Here is a 15581-nt window from a genome sequence, read left to right as displayed (position 1 = left end):
TCTCTTTCTTCCCTTCTTCCTCCTATCTACTTCAAACTTTCTTCTTAAATCTCCATTATTGTTTTCACATTCTCACCCAAATAGGAGGGCTTCTCTTTTTCTTTTGATTATATGTACAAATACAACAATACCCAATTCTTGATTTTTGTTCATTTGTCTAATGATCTAAAAAAGATTGCATTTTTACATCATTTGACAAAATGGGTAGTTGTTTTTCAAGCTCCAAAGTTAGTGGCTCAAATAGCAATACCCCTTCAACCAACAATACCACAACAAACACAAACACAGCGGTAAATGTTCATCAAAACCGCAGGGAAACCTCAAAAGCACCTTCAACAACGGTTGTTAATCCAAGAAATCAAGAAGGGTGTAGAGATAAAGGTAATATTAACCAGAAAAATCAACAAAAACAACCTAGGAATTCACAGCAGAATGTTAAACCAAGTTCAAGAAGACAAGGTGGGGTTATTCCTTGTGGGAAAAGAACAGATTTTGGGTATTATAAAGATTTTGAAAAGAGGTATACAATTGGGAAATTATTGGGTCATGGTCAATTTGGTTATACATATGTTGCTACAGATAAATCTTCTGGAGATCGTGTGGCTGTCAAAAGAATTGAGAAAAACAAGGTATTACCATATCAGAAAAAGATTATGTTTTCTTCTTTTGTGTAGCTGATTTTGTTTTTCCTGGTTAATCTTAGCTCAGTTGGTTAGCTGCCTCGACTTTCATCCTTGTTGACGAGTGTTTGATTCCGCACCTTGTAATCCCCTTGCCTAAAGTATAAAAACTTCATTTTTCCTATTGATTTTCACATGTAGGAGTTGTGGACAGTTTTTGCTTTTAAGTTCTAGAGGATTGTTTTTGAATCTATTATGTGTTTCTGAGATGTTAGATTCTAACAGAGATATTTGGAAGATGGCAGTCATCACTGATTCTGAAATCCTCTGTAGGCACATCTTGTTCTTGTTGACTCAGTCTTAGGTTGTTAGAAAAGTATATCCATCAGCCAATCTAGTGTTTGTTTTGTTGGTAGATGCCTATGTTTTTTTAGTGCTGTCTCATTCTACTGTACTAGCTTTTTCTTCCTGAAAAGGAGCATCTTTGGTGGAATCTTGATTTTTCCTGCTTAAGTAGTTATTGTAGATGGTTAATTGGCTATAGACTGAATCTGGCCATGTAAACAGACATCATATTTGAAAAACGTAGCTGCACTTGGTGTTTAATTGTCTTTTGGGGACTGTGGACTTGTAGCAATCTGAAGTCAACGAACTTCAGAGAATCATGAACTAAAGCCAATGGTGAACTATTGGCTTTCATGAGCAACTCGGCTGTTATTTTCTTGCTTAATTTGCTGGAAAATGGCTTACTGACGTGGTTCACATAAAAGCTGTTTTCTAGTCTATAGAATAGAGTACTTGCAGAATCTTTTATTTCTTATGGGTGAATGACTTCTCAAATGTTCGATTATCCATTGATCCATGGTGCAACAAGTCTGCACTGTTGGCCTGTAATTTTTTTTCCCGGGTAAAATGTTATGCTTGCTTTGTCTCCTATTATCTCCTCTCATCAGATCTGGAGTTCTCGCCAACACTATAGGATGATGGGCCTATGAATTTTGAATACGAATTTCGAAGTGTTTTTTTTTGTTCTGTTGTCCAATACTGTTAACTTTTACATTAATTGTATGATTATCTAATCTTCTGTTTACCAGTCAATCACAGTTTCAATGTATCGTACCAATTCATTTTTTGCTGCAGATGGTTCTTCCCATTGCGGTTGAGGATGTGAAACGAGAAGTCAAGATATTGAAGGCCTTAGGTGGTCATGAGAATGTGGTTCAATTCTATAATTCATTCGAGGATGATAATTATGTCTACATCGTGATGGAGTAAGTTTTTTTTAAATCTCTCAGGCCCTGGTTTACTACTAATCCTTCCACTGGAATGGCAAGTTAAGAGTATTCAGTTTTTGTTTTCTTTTAGGTTATGTGAAGGTGGAGAACTATTGGACCGAATTTTGTCTAAGTAAGTATTCTGAAATTACCAGTTTCAGTTGATTATTTGTGAGTTGCAGAACCCCGGCTCTTTATTCAAATTGCTGATTATGAAGTTTTACTGATAAGGGTTGACATAATTTGTCTAATCAGAAAAGACAGTCGGTATACCGAGAAAGATGCAGCAATAGTTGTACGCCAGATGCTAAAAGTGGCAGCTGAGTGTCATTTACATGGTTTGGTGCATCGTGATATGAAACCTGAGGTGTGCAAGCAGTTCGATACTACTTTGACTTGGTAATGCTGCTTGATATTGCTTTTCTGAAACAAACTTTTTTCCTTGTAGAATTTTCTCTTTAAGTCTACAAAGGAGGATTCACCATTAAAAGCCACGGATTTTGGTCTTTCAGACTTCATCAGACCAGGTGATTGGATTTCTCTGCCACAGATTTTGGTCTTGCTGAAGTACTAATATTCTTAATACATCTGTCAAGTTCTTCAATGATCTTGGAGGCTATTATTGTGGTTTTCTCTCGTAAAGTTATGAACTTATCATAGGAAACTTATATATGCAGGGAAAAAGTTCCAAGACATTGTCGGCAGTGCATATTATGTAGCTCCAGAGGTATTAAAGCGTAGATCAGGACCTGAATCAGATGTGTGGAGTATTGGCGTAATTACATACATTTTGCTATGTGGTCGTCGGCCTTTCTGGGACAAAACTGAGGATGGTATATTCAAAGAGGTGAGTTGCTAATATATTACGTGTAATTTAGAAACATTTCAATTATTGTTTCAACTTGGGAAACCTAAAGAAAGGATATCACAATTTTAGGGCTCTAATAGGGTCATGAACTTGCAGATTTTGTATAAAAGTTATATGTTTGCCTTTGTTTGTCCTTTCAATAGTGTGTTTCAGGTTTGTTTTTACCTTTAAGTGGTTTTTTGAAGTTAACACTCACTTAATAAATCTCATCTCTCTTGGAATTTCAGATTTTCCATTCACTTTTTGTTGCATGCTCTCGTAAACATCTTAACTATGATACTGTGATATTTTTTCTTTGTTGACATTTTAGTTTGTTTCAATTCATTATTGAGTGATTTTGATCTTATGTTCATCGTTTTCTCTTTTGTGTCCAAAGAAGTTACTGCTATTTATTTTGTTCATAATTCACTTGTGGTTGATGCTTCCTTGGAGAGGCTCTTATCCAAAGAATTGTTCTTCCTACAAGACATTTAAGTACTTTTACTTCAAGAAGAACAACATTTATATTGTGTAAATTCTTTGTGATTTGCCTGGTTTTGAATAGTTTCTCTAACTTTGCTTCCAAAATGTTAAGGTACTACGGAACAAGCCTGATTTTCGTCGCAAGCCGTGGTCTAACATAAGCAACAGTGCTAAAGATTTTGTAAAGAAAATACTGGTTAAGGATCCTCGTGCTAGACTTACTGCTGCTCAGGCCCTATGTAAGTAATATCATCCTGAATTTGTACTGTTAAGTTGTATAAAGTTTCTCATATCAGCTAAGGGCTTTCAAGGGGTACATAAAAATGTTGGACCACTCCACCCATTTCCTTATGGTTCTGGATTGGATGCTCAGATTCTTTCACATGGTATTGGCACCAACTTTAGCGAGCCTCATCCACATTAAAATTGGTGTAGGAAACCTAGAATTGGGAGTGTTATCAAAAACAAAAAGCGCATAAAAGTTCTAAGGTTTGTTGGGTCTTTAAGTGCTAAACGCAAAAAAAGCACGGGCTTTAATAAAAAAAAGGTGCAAATGAAGAAAACAGAAAAGTGTATATGTTTAGTCCAAGACCAATGATTATGAGCATGAATGACAAATATTTGTACAAAAGAATTGAATCTTTTTTACAATAAATATCAATGGCTTAGTGTTGCCTCTTCAGAATAGGCTCATTGGCAAGGGTGCCTTAGAACTTTGATGATGACACTGAAGTGCATTAAATGAGACAAAGTGCTCAACACGTTATGAGCCTCACTTCAGGGCTTAAGCGCACCTTTGACAACAGTGCACAACAGAAGGGCGTTAAACCTTAAAATCCCCACACCTGCAATACAAGAGCATCTGAAAGGGTCTATACTCATCATCTGTCTTAAGGTTTCCAATTGGCTCTTCACGTTCTTTCACAAGCACCAATTTTTCTTAGTGATTTTAAGGTGTTTATGTGGTGAAAAACTGATGTATCGACAGTAGCTCAAGGTTCACTTAAAAAGATTTGTACACTTCGCTTTATCCATTTCATTCACCTACTTCATCAGCAATGTTTGGTAATAGATATCAATCATGGTTCTCTGTCCAGATGTACAGCTTCTACATTCTGATAACTTATAGCACAACTTTCAGATATGTAGCATATGCTTACTTGTTTGTAGTGCTTGGAAATAAGAACATTATGTCGTAGTGTTCAAATAAATTAGTAAACAAATGTTACTGTGGTCATTCCTTTAAATTTATTGATATAATGAGCAATTGTTTTGAAAATTATCTACTTGAACATCTTCAGCACATCCATGGGTCCGAGAAGGAGGGGATGCATCTGAGATTCCACTGGACATTTCTGTTTTATCCAACATGCGGCAATTTGTCAAATACAGTCGTCTAAAACAGTTTGCTTTACGGGTAAGCTCATTGCTTTCTTATTTCTTAGACCTTTTGTGATAAGGTAACTTCAATATACAAAACGTAAATTTCTGGATGCTGTTCCACTACTTGCAGGCGTTAGCTAGCACACTTGATGAGGAGGAGATCGCTGATCTGCGGGATCAATTTTCTGCAATTGATGTGGATAAGAATGGTGTCATCAGTCTCGAAGAAATGAGACAGGTATTGCTCATCTTTCGTGTTGGAGCTTGTTTCGTACTTACAACTCTCAATGGCCATTGGCAAACATTTGAGACATCTCTATTTTGTGTTATCTTGATGCAAAAAAATTGTATATATGCCTTGATCAAAAACATTGTGTATGCATATGGTCATATGTTTGGTCACTTACCATGTTCATTTCCAATGCAGGCCCTTGCAAAGGATCTCCCATGGAAAATGAAAGAATCACGAGTCCTTGAGATTCTTCAAGCGGTAAACTTATTTATCTAGTAATGAAGCATCAGAGCAGAACATGACATCTAATAAATAATAAGATAATTATTACTAAGTATAAAACGCTTTTGTTGCCTTAGGCTGTTGCATGTTTGAAACTACTTTAATAATATAGAAAAAGAAGCATATTCAAAAAAAGGAAGATAATAGCAAGGATTAGGAAGCAAGTTCCTTTGAAGAATTGGTTATCAAATGCACCCAACAGTGTTGTGTAGCAGTCAGTGAAGTGGAATGAAAACCATGAAAGACTAGACTTCATATCCGGTAAGAGGCCGAACATGTTAGGTGATTTCTTCCTCTCTGTCTGAGCATTATTGGGGCGAAGTTACCCGGTACTTGTGATGGTGGTAGGTGGAGATATTCAATGAAATAGTTGAGGTGTTTGCAAGAAGATCATAGCAAGGGATAGCTCATAAGTGCAAGTTCCTTAGAAGTCAAATGCACCCAAGAGTGTTACCTAGATGTTAACGAAGTGGGATGAAAATCATGAAAGACTAGGGTTCAAATCCAATAAGTGACAGAACACGTTGACTGACTTCTTCCCATCTGCTTGAGCCTTGTTGAGGCAAAATTACTTGGTACTTGCGATGGTGGGAGGTAGAGACACTCAATGGAATAGTTAAGGTGTGTGCAAGCTTGTACTACACCATTTTTAAATTGGTGACCAAATATTTGGGGATTTCTTTGTGTCAGATTGTATATTCCAAATTTTTCCTGCACCATAATCCTTGTTACAAACTTTACTCAATTGTCAATGCTAATATTGCTGCCAAGTGCCAACTAATATAATAATCTTTGTAGCTTTCATCATATGCAAGTTCATTACTTTCTACTATATGGTCTCTTCTGCAGTTCCGGGACCTAAAGTATTTTGTTCATTGCTTGGCAGATTGACAGTAACACGGATGGACTTGTTGATTTCCCGGAGTTCGTGGCTGCCACTCTACATGTCCATCAGTTGGAGGAGCATAATTCTACAAAGTGGCAGCAAAGATCACAAGCTGCTTTTGAGAAATTTGATGTTGATAGAGATGGATTCATTACTCCAGAAGAACTTAAAATGGTTAGTATCATAGTATGTGATATTTTTACAGTCTTCTTCCAGGAGCAACAGTTCATAGCATTTTGGATGTCAGTTGTTACCATTAACCATGTCGTTGACCAACCCTACAAATCAATTAAGCAATTAACTACCCCTAAATGCCAAGCTAGTTGCTCTTTATGAATCCTCTGTGTAATTTAGATGATTCATCATTGAGGGTGACTTGGCGTAACTAGTAAAATTGTTGCCATGTGACTTGATGGTCATGGGTCAGACTGTGGAAACAACCTTTTGTAGAACCGTAAGGCTGTGTACAATAGACCATTGTGGTCTGGCCCTTCCCCGCACCCTGCGCATAGTAGGGAGGGAGCCTAGTGCACCGGGCTGCGCTTCCTATCATTGTTATATTATTTTTATGCTGGTCGTCACTTAGGATTGAGCCATGGTTGATTGATACAATTGATATTATGGTGGTCATCTCTCCACTGCAAACCTCCTCCTTTATCCGGGTGCGGAACTTGGTTTGCTTTGCAAACCTCATTGAGACGGAAGATTGGACAACTCCAAATTAACACCCGCTTTGGCACCCCAAGAAAAAGACAGAAAAGAAAAGTAGCGAGAGTTGCTAAGAATTATAGCATGCTAACTTAAAAAATTACATGCTTCATCACCCTTAAGAGTGATCCACCGACTTTAGAAGGTTGTGATCGGTCCAAAGGGCGGTTTACAGACGAATTTCTCGGTTATAATATGTTTGGCATCCACTTACATGATACTATTCTTTTGCAGCACACGGGCTTGAGAGGCTCCATAGATCCACTTCTAGAGGAAGCAGATATTGACAAAGACGGAAAGATAAGCATATCAGAATTTCGCAGACTTTTAAGAACTGCTAGTATGAGTTCACCAACGGTGAGAGATTCACGGGGAATGTAACTTTGTAAAGATGTATAAAACGGAGAGATGGACAGTGGACTTCATCAGAAAAATTTTGTGGGAAAACGATGCGCGTATACATCTTCTCTTGTGCTTGTGCAAGTGTGCTGCATGTTCTCTACATGGATGGCTTCCGAGATGATGGTATATAGAGACGTGTAGCTTCCACGTAGCACGTTGTAGCTAGTGGTCGTCGTGCCAAGTGTGTTTGTTGAGTTTCCTTTGCCCCCTTCATAAAAGAATTTGGCATGAAGTTGCTTCTTTCCCTGAACAACCAGTTGCAATGTCTTGTAATCTGGTAGTTTTAGTGTATATTCTGTCACTTTTGTGAGTCTCCAGGTTAAGTACTTACTCCCTTCCAAATTCTAATATTATGTCATCACTATAAATATGCCATCAATGTAAATTGGCTGTATCAAAAAGGTTTGTTCTGTATGATATAAGGCACATGTTCAGAAACTGTTGCCCATTTCTGTATTATCTTTAAGTACTCTGCCACATCGAAATAGTCTATCGACAACAATCTTTCTCTACCCTACTGGATAAGGTTTGCGTAAATCTTGCTATACACTGATTATACATTATGATATATTGAAAAAATAGAATATTGTTTAACTATACATAAAGTATACACTAACCATATATTATGATACATTCAAAAAATTGAATATTGTTTAAAACTGTACATGAACTATACACTAATCATACATTATGATACACTCAAAAAAATTGAATATTTTTAACTATACATGAGCTATATACAGTGACAATACATTATGTTACACTCAAAAAATCGAATATTGCTTAACTATACATGAAGTATATAATTGACTATTCAGTCTCGATCGACTCAACATCCCCTCAAAACAGTCTCAAATTTTAGATATACAATCCTTTCAGTATTTTAATTTTTTTGACATACAATTTGCTTAAAATGATTCATGTTTGCGCTACATTAGAAAAATGAAAGAGACAAGAGAAGACTAAGGACTTGTTTAACCATAGATTTGAAATCATAATATGAAATTATGTCACGAAGTTGAAGTTTTGTTTGAACATAAGATATAAACTTTTTTATGTTGTATATTTTTTTCATAAACATAAAAATCTGTAAGTTGTAAAACTGTTAAAATTCTTCAAATTCTTTATATAATCTTACCAAATAAGTAAAAGTTTATAAAACTACATACTCCCTTTGTCCCTATTTAGTTGTCTACTTTAGAAATGACACACATAATAAGATAGCAATAATTAGCATAGTAAAATTATAATTTCACCCTTATTAATTATGGTTTCAAAAATGATGAATTAAAACTTGGAAATTTTCAATAAGTTTAAATGAGGGTATAATAAGAAAAAAAATTTGTCCTTTATTGATTTGTCAAAATGGACAGGTAAATAGGGACAACTAAAAAAGAGAAAATATGGACAAGTAAATAGGGATAAAGGAGTAATATATTATCACAAAAATATCCTTAAAAAAAATTTACAAAATTTATTCATCAAACTTTAATTCAATAATTAGAAAAAAACTTGAACATAAATTGTAGTTGCTAGTCTTTAATATAATTTTCTCACATAGTATATACAACCTTTTCACATTGAACTTATACTTTCACTCAATTGTAAGTAAATAAATTTGATAAAACTAATGAATTTGATGAATAAAAATGATGACGTAGGAATTGATATAAAAATCATCGTAAATTTTATGTTGACGAAAACAATCCAGATATAAATAATTTCAGAAGTAATGATATGAACTTAATAGGTCAATTTTTGTATTTGTAAACTCCCAAATCATGCCTTTTGGGAAAAAAACTATTTTTTTCGCAGAGTTGATTTGCTTTACTACTACTGACCTCCATTGTTGGTTCTGCAATCTTGTGATAAACTTAATTGAATTGGAAGAAGAATGAAGATAGTGACGTACAACGTGAACGGTTTAAGGCCACGCATACAGCAATACGGTTCACTTCTCAAATTGTTGGATTCGCTTGATGCTGATATTATCTGTTTACAGGAGACTAAATTGTCGAAGAATGATATTCGAGCCGATTTGGTTCGTGCTGAGGGTTATGAGTCTTTCTTCTCTTGTTGCACTCGTACTTCTGATCGTGGACGCTCTTCTGGATATTCCGGTAAGTTTCATGTTTAATACTATCTCCTTTTCTTTCTGTTAGGGCTTGTGTTTGGAATTTGAAAAAAAAACCAAACAAACTATTTTTTCAAGGGTGACTTTTGGATAGCCTTTAACATAGTGTGCTTAAAGAAATGAACTTTGGGTCCAAGGCTACCCTTAAAGCTTTCTCTTTTATCTAACTCCATATAAGGAGCTATGTGGGAGAATCCAACACCCTACACAGTGTACAACCAAGAGGACAAGATAAGGTGGTGGGAATTGGGATGAGTCTGACTCTGATACCATGATTAAAAAAATGGATTTTGGATTTAATTCAACCTCAAAAGCTTGATTTTGAGGTGAGGAGATGATTTTCTAACATATAAGGAGACCAAACACCCATCACGTATAAGGATTTTTTTTCTTATATATTTTTTGACATTCCTCTTAAGATTTAGTATGTCTGAAGTAGGACAATGTAGCTAACGAAACAAACGATTGTCTTTATGTCTATTTGTCCAGGTGTTGCTACCTTTTGTCGTGTAAAATCTGCATTCATGAGCAATGAAGTAGCTCTGCCGATTTCTGCAGAAGAAGGCTTCACTGGTCTCCTCGCAACATCTAAAGGATATGAACCTAGAAAGGAGGAGTGCGCTTCAATAGCAGAAGGCCTCGAGTGTTTTACTAGAGATGAGCTTCTTAAAGTTGATAGTGAGGGACGTTGTCTGATCACTGATCATGGTCATTTTGGTGAGTACATGCTATCCACGAAAACGACAGGGATGTCTGATGCTTAATAGTAATACAAATCACAGTCTAATTCTTTTTCCGAGCCTTGTCCTTCTCTTTTTCCAACTAACTATGTGATATGGCTCTTCAATTTTTTAAAAAACTTTTCCTTAATGTTTAGTGCACATTCAAGTTTCTTATTTCCTACCACAGTTTGGTGATTGGCAAATGTTTTCTTCTTGCAGTTCTATTCAATTTATATGGGCCCAGAGCTGTTCAAGATGACTCTGAAAGAATCCAATTTAAGCTCACATTTTTTAAGATGTTAGAGGTAATCAATTACTACTTCAGTTTTCAAATTATGAGAACCTGAGAATTCAAAATTATGAGAAGCTGAGAAGTGATATTTTCTCCTATATTCAAATATGAAATTAGCTTTTGCTTTATTGATGAGGATGTCTTGCACCAAATATCTCAAGCATCCTGTATTCTTATGCATTGTGTTTGTTTTCTTTATTGGTCATTAGTTCACTACAGAGGTTCATTTGAAGTTTTAGATGCACCAAATCTTAACACAGATAGTTGGAATGAATGGGACCCAAATAGAGCAGAAAAAGTATGGAGAATTCATATAGACAATCCCAACTGATTTGGGATCAGAGTCTAGTTGATCTAAATGTTATAGAAAAGATTGCTGTCACACACAACATTGAATATAGTGCATGCAAAGGATTAGGAAATGGATCTGAGTACTTCGAAAATCCTATTTAGACAATGTTGTGGGAATCCAATGTAGTTGCCTCATTGTTGTCATTTACCTAGGGATCAAAATCTCGACCAAGGCATGCATGACTGTGGCTTTGGAAAGTATCTATGTTATCTGGGATGTAAATTTACAATTCTTTAGCTGGGAGAAGGTTGTTGTTGAACACTATTTTTTGATATTTGCAGTTGTTCTAGTCTTTTCGAGTTGTAATGGCTGAAGGATTAAATATATATGGATGTAGTATATGATGAAGGATGTTTGGAATCCGGGGAGCTAGTATCATGCTTCAATTGCTTGCTTGCTACATGGTATATTAGTTTTGTGGGTTTGTTTAATAAATTTTTGGAAACGGAGACGAATCGTAGCAGAAATTAGGAAGGACTGCAAGATGAATCTTGTTGAGGTTTCAGTTTTAGGAGGAACTTTCTAGACTGAGAAGTGTCGTAGTTCCAAAATCTAGTTGATCTACTTCACAAACAAGGAAAACCACAGAATAGCCAAGATGTATGGAGGTTGGAGAGGGAGTGGGGCAATGGATTGTTTTCTGTTTGTTCATTCTATGAGAAACTCCTTGTTAGCGAAGAGGTTGAATTTCAACATAGATTGGTTTGGATTCCAGGTACTGCTAAAGATGTGTTTCTTCAATTCGATTCTAAGAAGAGGAGTGATAATGTCCATAGAGTATCAAAGGAAGAGGAAGGTTATGTACATTAGTTGGTGTTTTCTGTGTAAAAGCTCGAGTGAAGACGTTGACCATCTCCTCCTTCATTTTCAGGTAGCTCGAGGTTATGGTGGAAATCCTGTTGGTTTGGACTATCTTGAGTTATGCTAGACATGGTGAAAGAGTTAATGTTCAGTTGGAATTGTGATAGATGGAAGAGGAGACGCAGGGCATGGAATGTTGCTCCACTAGCTCTTATGTGGGTTATTTGGAGAGAAAAAACTAGGTGAGCTTTTGAAGATGTTGAGATGAACTTGATACAATTGAGGAATAACCTCTCCCTTTTTTGGTGCACCTGTGAGGTTCCTTTGTGCATAGAAGATTGAATGTTGTTTGTAGAGAAGCATATCTTTTTTTGTAGGTCTTCTACTCTTTTCTATACTAACTGCATATGGCCGTTTAGAGTCCACACATCAATAAAGATATTACTTCAAAAAAGGAAAAAAGACATGGCTAATTCCTCAAAGATGACTTGGTCATTCTTCTAGAGCTTTTATCGTTTTTGTGGCATCTTGAGCCCTCTTGGTGATAGAAAGGTGGCTATGATTGGTGTCATCCTTTGGTGTGTTTGCTTACTTAAATTCCTTTCTTTTAAAGAGAAGGATTGGAAAAATCAAATTAACTGTTATATTTTTTTAATAAAGGGGCAAGGAAATGAAAGCGTCAATTTGATTGATGTTTTTACTAACATGCTTTACGGTCGCTTATTTATGGTTGTTTAATGTTACTGCAGCGACCTGTACTTCTCTTTCTATTTTGTTAACCAATTATTTCTGCTTTTTACTCATACCTGCCATCTTTTCATGGATATTATGTCTATTACCATATTTCTTCACTGACTGCAGAAATTGCGTAAACCTGCATTTCTGAACTTCATACTCTTTGCTTCATACTAGTAATCTTTATGTAGAGAAGATGGGAATGCCTGATGCATCAAGGAAGGAGGATTGTTATTGTAGGTGACCTCAATATTGCTCCTGCTGCCATAGATCGGTGCGACGCAGAACCTGATTTTGAGAAGAACGTGTAAGCTGTTTCCTGAAATTTTTTTATATGCAATAACAGTTACCAGTTAAAAAAAAAAATATATTTTATATGCACTGTATAAATTAATTCTTTTGTATCATCTTTTAAGAAAACAATTCTGCTTAGTAAATGGTTAATTTTCACTGCGTTGCAGGTTCAGACAATGGTTTAGATCATTGCTAGTGCAAAACGGAGGGCGTCTCCTTGATATTTTTAGAGCAAAGCATCCTGATAGGTTTCTCTCTTTCTATTTATGTTTACTTTTGTAGTTTTTTAATCCTCACTACACGGCTAAGGGGAAAAGGGAGGAAATCGTATCCGATGTTAATTCCTATCTATCTTAATCATTCACTGCACATTTTTTCTAAAAAAGACGCATATGGGACTAGTTTTTATTTGATTCTCGAGGTCAATTAAGAAGTAAGAGTATTCATCTTGATTTCCTTCAAATTTTTTATTTATTGTCATCTTATTTTATGAACCTTTTGTCGACTTACTTCATCTGATGTTTTGCTACAGGAAAGGAGCCTATACTTGCTGGTCACAGAGTACAGGAGCCGAGGAATTTAATTATGGTTCTAGGATTGATCACATACTTAGTGCCACATCATGCTTGCATGGTGAGGAAATTCAGGAAGGACATGACTTTGTTACTTGCAATGTTGCAGAGTGTGACATATTGATGAAATTTCAAAGGTGGAAACCTGGAAATACGCCAAGGTAAACATTTAGCTATTCATAATATGGAAATTACATGATTGCGGTCTGTAATTATAGACAAGTGAGGATACTTCTGAAATAGATAATAATTTTACTTAGCAGCTCAATGTCAGTATACCTTAGTTTGATCAGATTACCTGGATGCTTTGCTGCGATGGAGAGAAATGTGCTCTCTTAAATCTGTCATGTTACAGTTTCTGTTTGATCTGTTATAGTGATTATAGCAAGTAAATTCCAGCTAGTATTCTTAGTCACTCTCGTTTCCCGTGAAAATATATAGTGCAAAAGAGAATTTCTGGCATTATCAGATTGGTTAATCACATACATGATTTTGGCCAACTTATATTAGGTTTTCAATTGTTCATTATTGTCCATATTAGCAACTTTTATCACTCATGGTTGTCTGATAACATTGTGATTGAGGTTCTGGCAATCACACTTTAGATATCTACACTCCACAGGTGGAAAGGAGGGAGGAGCATCAAATTAGAAGGTTCTGATCATGTTCCAGTTTACATGAGTTTAGTAGAAATTCCTGAAGTATTGCAGCATAGCACCCCGCCATTATCTACCAGATATCATCCCCAGGTCTTTGGGAGTCAAACTCTTGGTGAGAGTTTAGTCAAGTTATATTAAAATATCAATTTTCTTGGAGACGTTGTTGTGTTTGTTTAACTGGAACTTTTCTGATATATGTCTGCTCACACAATTCACAATCACTTTATATCAAGTTTGATGTTATTTGTTCCAAAATTAGTTTCCAGAATGTTATAGAAATCTTTAGCCGTTTTGCGTGATGTGCAAATAAAAAGTATTGGTTTAATATTGATGGGAGTAGGTAGTTATCAAGCAGCAAACAATCTCTTGCAGCTAAAGCTGTTTTCTTCTTTTCGGGGGCTAGTGAATGCTGTTTGGAGGGATTTAGTTAACTGACAGCTAGTTGTTCATGCTGATTGCCTATGGATCAAATCAATCTCTTATTTCTTCTCCAAGTTTAAATCAATTCAAAACAGAAAGAGTAGAAGAGAAATCAAGTCACTTAGATTTCTTTCTCTCTCCCTCATTCTAAAACAAAATTAATACATTTAGCAAGCTGTTAGTCTCAATTACATTTTGTCTCCTGGAAGAGAGGTCGTCATAATATTGAAAACTAGAGGAAAGTCCTGGGAATTTTACTTGAGAAAAAATAATCAACTTATAGCTTCTATAATGCCAAAGACTTTTAAATAATTAGAAGGCAGTTATTGCAACCAAAAGGATCATCTATGATTGCCAATAAAGTGATACGTGGAGTTTGTGATGTACATATTACATTACTATGACTGATGTTCCATCTTTTATCAAGTATAACTAGTTGAGTTTATCCACTTACCTAGTTGAGTTTATTCATCAGTCATTTAAAGGGTGCCCTCTTGACCTTCGTGTAAGCACTAATAAATTATGTTCAGTCTGGTTTTTGTTAATATTGCGCAGCATTGCGCTCTGTGTTCAGTTTATCACATTGTAGTTTGTCTTTTGAATTTCCTTCTCAAAAGTGCAGTGTCAATGTTCACGAGAAGGCAAACAACTGAGCAAGTTACTTCAGAGGAAAGTGAAAGCCCTCACATTCCAAGTCAGGAAGACTTTCTTTCAACTCCAGAGACTTATGATAGTAGAGCTGCGCAGATTTCGGTGCTTGGCTCTCAAAGCAACTCTAATATTCTTCCCTGCATTGCGACCAAGAAGAAAGCGAGGCTTGGTCAGGGGTCTCAGCTCACACTTAACTCATTCTTCCAGAAACACACACATAGAAGTGAGACTTCTAGCAGCAGCTTTGCTGATTCTAAACTTTGTCAGACAGACATCTCTTACTCTCGGATTGAGCCTGATGGAGTGCCTTCTCCTGCTGATGAAAGTGGCGCTTCAAAGGACTGCAGATCAAGTGCAATTGACAGTAATCAACATAAGTGCCAGCTAGATGCATGCGACTCAGATAAAGAGAAGAGGAAAGTGGCATTACAGGAGTGGCAAAGGATTCAGCAATTGATGCAGAATAGTGTACCTCTTTGTAAGGGCCATCAAGAACCTTGTGTTCCTCGGGTCGTTAAAAAAGCAGGGCCCAATTTGGGCCGCAGATTTTATGCTTGTGCTCGAGCTGAGGTATGCTCCAGTGTTAGTGGATTGAGATATTTAGAAATACCAATTTAAGTTCTCTTTTTTTATGAAGTAGTTGTTTCATTTCTGGAATCAAGAAGATGAAAGTTACAAAAGTAATCAGTTGTTATCTCCATTACATTGTTTCACAGTTCAGGCCCAGAGAGCTAACCAAAAATATACAGAAAAACAAAAGGTTGAGGGATTTAGCTAGATTGAGTGAGCTGATAAATCTAGGAGGATAACAATACTATTTACACGGGGAGGC

General features: G+C 36.0%; 2 protein-coding genes across 4 annotated transcripts in view; both read left to right on the top strand.

Annotated features, from left to right (window-relative positions):
• Positions 1-6: 6 nt before the first annotated feature.
• Positions 7-7629, top strand: LOC107014904 (calcium-dependent protein kinase 28). Of its 2 annotated transcripts, none has more exons than XM_015215024.1 (12): positions 7-629; positions 1761-1891; positions 1986-2027; positions 2150-2261; positions 2343-2421; positions 2572-2741; positions 3337-3463; positions 4526-4641; positions 4738-4845; positions 5035-5097; positions 6008-6181; positions 6950-7629. In XM_015215024.1, the coding sequence occupies exons 1-12, from the start codon at positions 201-203 to the stop codon at positions 7094-7096; spliced, it is 1698 nt and encodes a 565-aa protein (XP_015070510.1). In that variant the 5' UTR covers positions 7-200; the 3' UTR covers positions 7097-7629. The 2 variants fall into 2 exon arrangements, with proteins under 2 accessions (XP_015070510.1, XP_015070509.1); XM_015215023.1 differs by having other exon boundaries at positions 2126-2261.
• Positions 7630-8845: 1216 nt separating this feature from the next.
• Positions 8846-15581, top strand: part of LOC107012604 (DNA-(apurinic or apyrimidinic site) lyase 2) — a 15763-nt gene continuing 9027 nt past the window's right edge. Inside the window, exons 1-8 of one of the 2 annotated variants that reach the window (XR_001456059.2) lie at positions 8846-9237; positions 9741-9968; positions 10193-10278; positions 12345-12460; positions 12615-12695; positions 12980-13180; positions 13642-13790; positions 14716-15319. Coding sequence is in view for 1 of the 2 variants with exons in the window: in XM_015212481.2 (XP_015067967.1) it covers positions 9012-9237; positions 9741-9968; positions 10193-10278; positions 12345-12460; positions 12615-12695; positions 12980-13180; positions 13642-13790; positions 14721-15319 (1686 nt within the window). In the remaining variant the exon portion in view is untranslated. The remainder of the gene's footprint in view (positions 9238-9740; positions 9969-10192; positions 10279-12344; positions 12461-12614; positions 12696-12979; positions 13181-13641; positions 13791-14715; positions 15320-15581) is intronic. The other variant, XM_015212481.2, reaches the window with a different exon arrangement.

This window comes from Solanum pennellii, chromosome 3, assembly GCF_001406875.1.
Source record: "Solanum pennellii chromosome 3, SPENNV200".
In the NCBI taxonomy this organism is placed as follows: Eukaryota; Viridiplantae; Streptophyta; class Magnoliopsida; order Solanales; family Solanaceae; genus Solanum; species Solanum pennellii.
The sequence above is the reverse complement of the archived record's forward strand: the minus strand, read 5'-3'. Positions and strand labels throughout refer to the sequence as shown.

Coding starts and splice junctions, on each gene's coding strand:
- LOC107014904 (XM_015215023.1), top strand. CDS start 201: ATGGGTAGTTGTTTTTCAAGCTCCAAAGTTAGTGGCTCAAATAGCAAT. Junction 2,262..2,342: donor ATCGTGATATGAAACCTGAG/GTGTGCAAGCAG, acceptor TTTTCCTTGTAG/AATTTTCTCTTTAAGTCTAC. Junction 6,182..6,949: donor CTCCAGAAGAACTTAAAATG/GTTAGTATCATA, acceptor ATTCTTTTGCAG/CACACGGGCTTGAGAGGCTC.